This window comes from Xenopus laevis, chromosome 8L (genome assembly GCF_017654675.1).
Source record: "Xenopus laevis strain J_2021 chromosome 8L, Xenopus_laevis_v10.1, whole genome shotgun sequence".
NCBI lineage: Eukaryota > Metazoa > Chordata > Amphibia > Anura > Pipidae > Xenopus > Xenopus laevis.
In genome coordinates this window covers 114689058-114696984 of record NC_054385.1, presented here as the reverse complement: position 1 = coordinate 114696984, position 7927 = coordinate 114689058, and the positions used below count along the sequence as shown (strand labels likewise).

At 36.4% G+C, this 7927-nt stretch overlaps 1 protein-coding gene across 1 annotated transcript; it reads left to right on the top strand.

The window, feature by feature from the left end:
* The first annotated feature begins 3932 nt into the window (after window positions 1–3932).
* On the top strand, window positions 3933–4943 carry LOC108699007 (olfactory receptor 8H1). The gene has a single exon (XM_018230863.2). The coding sequence runs from the start codon at window positions 3960–3962 to the stop codon at window positions 4941–4943; it is 984 nt and encodes a 327-aa protein (XP_018086352.1). The 5' UTR covers window positions 3933–3959.
* Window positions 4944–7927: the final 2984 nt, after the last annotated feature.

The window sequence follows — 7927 nt, the reverse complement described above, 5'->3', positions numbered from 1 at the left end:
TTCCCCAAAATCCGAAAATTTGTGATTTTTTTTTTTATAAAATCTGACTTTTAAAAAAATCACAAATTTTTCGGAATTTATTAAACCCAGATGGCTAAAAAGCCCGAATATAAAAACACGGCATCTCAAACCTGTCGAGGTTGCATAAAAGTCAATTGGCTTAGTCCCATTGATTTTTGGTTGTGACGGGAGTTTCGGGCAATTTCACAATGTTTTCTGAGCTTTTGGGTGAAAACTCTGAAAAATTCGGGGGAAAATTCACGAAAAAATCGTGAAAATCAGAGCTTTACCTGCAAAGCAAATTTTTGGGAAAATGTAATAATAAATAAGCGTTAAAAACCCGAGCGGGTTAGATCGGAGATTGAAGCCGCCGATATTGAGATAAATTCGGACCTTGATAAATAACCCCCTAAATGTTGTACTTAAAATTTCTGGAATTTAACTTGCTGGACTTTAAGTTGTTAAATCTGCCATAGCTCTTATGCCATGCGCACCCCTGCCATGCTTCCCCTAAAGTGAATACCTGTAAAAGAAATAATAATACTCCTCCATTATTCTCTGAATGAAAACAGCCAACAGATAATACATAACCTATCAGGGCATATTATCATTTTGCCATAATTTTAGTTCTTACTCACTGAACACCTGAGATGAATTAACTCAAATTGTAATTGCAACAGAAAGAAGTTTGTGAGTAAAAGACTGTAACTGTCAACTGTAACTGATATACCCTAGCATGTATGCATGCACCTGGTTTGTATATGAACCAAATGTACACAAATAGTTTAGTATGGGATTATCCAATGGCAAATACTATTAGAAAATACACACACACACACACACAATTAACCATCCTGTATGAGGTTTGGAAGATAACCACTAAGTGATGGGAAGAATATACATCCTACCTTTCAGTGATCATTTTCCTTAGAAGGTTTGTATAATTCTTCTGAATGCATATGTAATGGTACAGTTCAGTGCTGCACAATATATTGGAGCTCTATAAATACATGTTGATATTAATAATAATAATATAGCGGAGAAAGAAACCAGAGCCATGCCTGAAAGATAAGGAGGACACAGGGGCACATTTACTAAAGAGCTAATTGTGTTTTTCTGAGAAATTTTTGCTAAAAAGAAAATTTGAAGTGACATTGCCTGTTTACTAAAAGACAAGCAACACACTTCTCTAGTGAATTACCTTGTCTCTGGAGAAAAGGGGAACAATTGTAAATCCGCTAATTTACCATTTTCACCAAAATCTATTTTGCCATTCTGATTGGCATCCTCAACATTATTATGTCAGGGACATCATATCTTGTATTAAAGGAGAAGGAAAGGTCTTTTTACTTAGGGATGCCAAAAGTTAGGCACCCCCAAGTGATCGCATGTACTTACCTGAAACCCTGGGCCAGTGCACCTATTAGGAGAAAACTGCACCGGCCCTGGATTCTTTCATGGAGCACCACAGAGTAATTGTCTTCCGGTTTCTTCAAATCTTCCAGGGCAGACGCATGCACAGTAGAACAAAATAGTTGGCTTTTTTGTTAAAGTTCGTCTTATCGAGATACTGCGCATGTGCAGCTGTGACAAAAAAGAAGAAACCAGAAGACAATTGCTCAGTGGTGCTCACTGGAAGAATCCCAGACCGGTGCAGTTTCCCCCAAATAGGTGCACTGGCCTGGGGTTTCAGGTAAGTACATGCGATCACTTGGGGGTGCCTAACTTTTGGCAAAAAAGACTCTTCTCCTTTAAGTCATAAGCAAAAGTCAAAACACTGGCGTCTTTTCATATTTAAAGTGGGATTATGTTTACAAGTTGTAACTGTTAAAAATATATTATTTACACTTTTTCTAACATTTGAACTCATACAACATTGGTTTTAGGGTGGGCTCATGGCCTAGGACAATAGAGGATCTCCGTCTTCATTTTGCTTCCTTGGACATTTATGTTGGACAAACATAAAGGACATACAAAAGAAGATGCCTACTTGCACCACTACTGGGGTAGTGGGGTAAATAATCAGCACCTTACAATATGGTTGGCTGCTTTCAGGTTGTGGCAGGCATAGCCAAAAGCAAAGGTGGTGGGTGGAGGAAAAGGTGTCTTACCAACATTTTAAATAGCAAGACATAGAAATGAATGATGAACAAATTAGTATTATGCATTTAACTATATTATGTGCACTCTATGTAAAAACATACCAAATCTATACACATATAACTGCTACTAAAGGGCATTTAAGTGTCGATACGTCTGTACATGTATTATATACTGTATATAGTAAATAAAGATCTTTTGAGTTAAATTGTTTCTTATCTTCCTGTTTTCATCTTGTGTGCATGTTTTTTTCTATTTGTTTCTATGCACATAATGCAAGACTGTACCACTGTAATGGTTTCAAACTGATACTCTCTGTTTCATTTCAATAACAGTTTTGTGGATCTCTTGAGGTTCCTCAACCATTAGGGATCTGCTTTCAACTACTGCTTATTTTCTGGTACCTCTATAAATTGTTTGGCTTCTGAAATACTGCCAAGCATACTCAAACAGAAACTCTGTGCTTTGTTTCATTTATGTTAAGAATTACTTCAAACAGTAAGTTTGTATATACACTTTTATCTGCAGAGGTTATTTTATGGGTTGTCTGATACCTTCTCTGGATATAATTTCCAAAGTGGTAAGTTGGTTTTTAAATATGAATTAGTGAAGTGATGATATCAAGCCATAACTTGACATAGAGAAGTAAGTTAAAGAGATTTTTCGAGACAGTAAGTAAGGTGCAGAATGGCCAGTAACTTTTAAGTTGGATTGAATGAATGGACAAAGATTGCATAGGATCCTAAAATAATATCCACATAACAGCCCATAAAAATGACATACAGTACTTAGGAGGTCCTACACATACATACATTACATCCATATATTGAAAGTGCTTTAGATAAGAAATTGTGGCTAAAATTGTTCTGCAGATGTTCAATTCTACTGATATATTTGGAAAATGTCTGCAAAGACCAAATTAATAAAAATACTGCTGAATTCCCAATGTAGACCCTGATAAATCTACCCTTAAGTTTCAACTATAGGTATGGGATGCCTTATCTAGAATTATGGAAAGACCATCTCCCACAGACTTTATTTAAAGCAAACAATTTTTTAAAGATAGTTTCAGTTTTCTCTGTAAAAATAAAACATTATGGTGGATCCTAATGGATTAAATGATTTTTGCAGGCTTAAGGCATGGTGATCCATATGACAGAAAGATTTTGTATCTGGAAAATTCCAGGTCCCAAGCATTCTGGGAAACACATCCCATTATAAAAAATTATCTGGAAAAGGATATCTTACATTTTAGCAAATATATATCTTTGGATCTTATGTTAGATGTAAATGTGTTTCTACTATCTGATAAAACTCAAGATACAGAATGCTAATAGGATATCCTGCAGTGAATAGGGTAAATTGGTTCATATTAACATAGCAAGTGGTATAAAGATGATACATTTATTGACCATGTGTCATATCAATAGTTTTACCCTATAGTTGTTTGCCTGGCTAACAATATACAACACCTCTACCTACATAAACTATACAGCACAGAATGTAAGTGTAGACCCATATGAAATTAGTGAAATCATAACAAACTGACCAAGGCAAGATTTGCTTAGATATTGGCCAAAATGTTATACATAACAACATAGCCCACTTAGTTTATTATATGTTTTAATGTATACTATTAATAATCAGGTGTTATATCCAGCATTAAATCTTCTCTTACAACAGCAGAACGTTCCAACAAGCTTGTTCAATAAAGTTGTACAGTACTTTTTAACTGTATTAACCTTTCTCATACAACTAATTTTACATTGTGTCATTCATTTTACCTACATCCTTGCTAAATTTAGTTTCTGCTTCATCTCTCATGTATTCTCTTATGTAGGCCAAGAGCCACAATAACTATGCAAGAGAACCAAAACAGCAGTGGATTCATTCTCCAGGGTTTCTCAGATTATCCAGACATGCAGATTCCATTGTTCTGCCTGTTTCTCCTGATCTATCTCCTTACTTTACAGGGAAATGTACTTATCCTAATAGTGATTTACCAAACCTCCTCATTGCACATTCCTATGTACTTCTTCCTATGCAATCTTGCATTTATAGATCTCTGTGCCTCTTCTGTTTCTCAGCCTAAACTTCTTTCTATTCTCTTAAGAGGGGACGGTGCAATTTCTTTTAGTGGCTGCATGATCCAGATGTACTGCTTTTTATCTTTGACATGTGCCGAATTTGTCTCATTGACTGTCATGGCGTATGATCGCTATGTTGCTATTTGTTACCCTTTGAGGTATTTGATTGTCATGAATAAAAGGGTTTGTGTTATATTGGTCATTTTTTGCTGGATGTTTAGTTTTGCAGAACCAATGTCACACACTTTGCTCATATCACATTTACCTTTCTGCAGATCACGGACATTAGACCATTTCTTTTGTGATCCTTCAATATTATTAAACCTGTCTTGTGCAAACACCTTTTCTATTGAGTTGTTGACATATGTGTTGGGCTCCTTGGTAGGACTTCCTGCATTTGCACTTATAATAGTCTCTTATACCTACATCATTTCCACTATTGTCAAGATTCGTTCTACTACAGGAAGGGAGAAAGCTTTCTCTACTTGTACCTCCCACCTCACTGTGGTCATTGTCTTCTATGGAACCACACTCATTACTTATATGCAGCCTAAATCTCAGTATTCATCTACATTATCAAAACCATTTTCCTTTCTCTACACTGCCCTGGTACCACTAATAAACCCTTTTATATACGCTTTACGAAACAAAGATATTAAACAACAAATTTTCAACAAAATAGAATTCCAAAGGGGTCATTGCCAACAGGCAGACACATTGATGAATGCAAATATGCGCTACAAAATGCATTTCTAGCATGCTTGCTACAGATGCAGCCACTTTGGTTTGTCTGTTTGACACAGAATAACTAAACACAGATATCCCATTTATCTCATTTAACACAGAAAACTGTGTCACAACATCCCATCTAATTAAAGCATTCACCATTGTGAACAATGGTGCTTTGGTATGCTAATGAAAAGGTTAAATGCATTAAATGAGTTAAGATGACTTTAGATAACCCAGTTTCTTCAATTAACCATGAGTCATGACGCATTTAACTCACAAATCCAAGTGGCTTCATCTGTATATGAATTGTGCACTTCAGCTTGTATTTATATTGATGAATCAAGAGCAAGTTGTATTGATCACAACTTTTGTGGCACACACGGGAAACATTTGCATTGTGTATAAATAAACATGGTGATTGGTGAACGATGCAAATATTATGCACTTAGAAGCAACTTTTATGATCCCCAGCATTGATTACATCTAAATTAATATCTGTATGTGGTTTTCTGTAAATTATTTCTTGTGTTTGCAGCCATAAAACAAGCCAGACACATTTTCAACAAAATAGAATCCAAAGATGTTACTCCAAATGTTGGAGTAACAGTGCATCATATAATGCATTGTGTGAAACTATAATTATTGACGCTTGAGAATTCTGAAGTCACCACTACATTGGACTGTAAAGTTCCCAGTGTGTGTTGCAACAACCAGAGTACCAGGCTTAAGCCCAGTGAATCAGCAAATAGCATTTTGAAAACACGCTGCTGAAGTGATGCAACCCCCATGCTATAAATGCTAGATGCAACACACATACATTTTGCATCCAAACACAATTTTCACACATCGCCACAATTGTGGCAGATGCAACAATTACATTGGAATTGTGGGGAAAATACACAGAATTGGCCTTTACAGTCCATTAACAATACATTGTAAGTAATACAAAATAATTAAAGTATTAAAACAATGTATGCAGTCATTTGGTGCCCTAATTAGAGGGTCTGGAAATGGCAGGGCCATGGGAACACATAGGCATAGGGTAGGATTCACACAAACAATTATTTTAGGAAACGAGGCTCCAACGTTAGAGGCTTTTCTATGGTAGCCTCCCTGCACTTAGCAGTTCAATCAGTGGAGAATGCCAGGGTTGTGTAATGCTACTGATGGTCATTGAAGCATGTAAGTTCAGCTGTGATGGTTACAGCTTGGTGGTCTTTGACATCCTCCACGTGTAAAAAGACTAACAACATGGGGTTCTTGGCAGCCACCTCTTTGTTACTTTCTGTAAATCACAAGGGCAGCTTTCAAAGGGGGCAATCATTTGACATGCCAGGCAGGTATAAATCTGGCCCTGAATGGTGATGGTGCCAATCACAACTTATACTACTGGGCTAATGAGGTGCTATTTGGTAAACATGCCAAGTCAAGGCTAAAGTTGCACTTTACTGTTGCTCTGCCTCCATATATATTATCAATTATCTTGGGAGAGGGAATGCAGACTGGCTAAAACTATACAGAAATAATATCTAGTATAGGTCAATCTAAAAACAACTGGACTTGCTGAGTAATCAATGAAGACGTTTCACTACTCATCCGAGCAGCTTCTTCAGTTCAACTGACTGGTGTGGGAAGTTTTCGGCATATAAACTCTTCCACTAATCCATTTACAATGGCAACTTCTTCAAAGAGGTAACATCTGAAGAAATTCACAGAGGTGTTGATTCTGTGTAGTTGTGATAGGATTATCCAATGTGCCATGCAACTACGAAGAGTTTATATGCCGAAAACTTCCCACACCAGTCAGTTGAACTGAAGAAGCTGCTCGGATGAGTAGTGAAACGTCTTCATTGATTACTCAGCAAGTCCAGTTGTTTTTAGATTGACCTATACTAGATATACCATGACCTGGATGAATGAAAATCTTTATAGTCATATACAGAAATAAATAAATATTGAGAAAAATTAAACAACATTTTTCCCCAGAGTACAAAAAAGGTTGTTTTATCACAATATATAACCATCATTGTCTTCTGTAGTGACCTTTTGGAAAGAACTTTTGTCATAGTCAGTGGATAAGTAATCTGAATGTTAGTGTTCAATGAGCTATTTAATGGTTGGACAGTATTTTAGAAGTTGGATGTTAGTAGACATAGATGGGAGCAGGTACAATCACATATAAGTACTGAACACAGACACTACTTACTGTATACATCTTAGGATGTGCTGCTCCATTACAGCTGTGCTGTTTATTTACATGGCGCACTTTCATAGATGCTCTAGGATCCAGTGCAGATGGAGGTAAGATGCAGTAGGTGCTAAGGGAGTAGATAAACAATCTCTTACAGGGGGAAATTTTTTAATCTATTGCAGGTATTGCTTGGGTGGTTGTTATGTTGAATGCATCTTTAAATACAACACCATTGTAGTAGTAGTAGTAGTAGTAGTAGTAGTAGTAGTAGTAGTAGTAGTAGTAGTAGTAGTAGTAGTAGTAGTAGTAGTAGTAGTAGTAGTGCTATTATCTGGGTACTTATATATTTTCTATTAACTGCTGGACAATGCAATATAACTTTGGGGGCTCTACTGGGAGCTCTAATTTTGGGATAACTTAAAAACTTAAAGCAGGGTAAAGATTTGCTGTTTGTTTATGGGCAATGAGATGTACTATAAGCTTTGGAAATGGTTTGACTGTTGGCACATGGTAGGAACCTGCTTTACTATCTTGGATTTGAGTGCAGACATTAGTAACAAAGACCAGACTATTAAATCTAGTGCACATATTGCCTAGTTCAGTGCAGTCCTTTGCTTACTGATTACTTCCCCCTTCATGATTTCTGCAAATCACGGACCATAGACCATTTCTTTTGTGATATTTCCATATTATTAAACCTGTCTTGTGCAAACACTGCTTCTATTGAGTTGTTGACACATATTTTGTGCTCCTTGATAGCACTTCCTGCCTTTGCACTTATAGTAGCCTCTTATACCTACATCATTTCAACTATACTAAA

Excerpts from the sequence above, each read along its gene's own strand:
- LOC108699007 (XM_018230863.2), top strand. The coding sequence starts at position 3,960 with ATGCAAGAGAACCAAAACAGCAGTGGATTCATTCTCCAGGGTTTCTCA.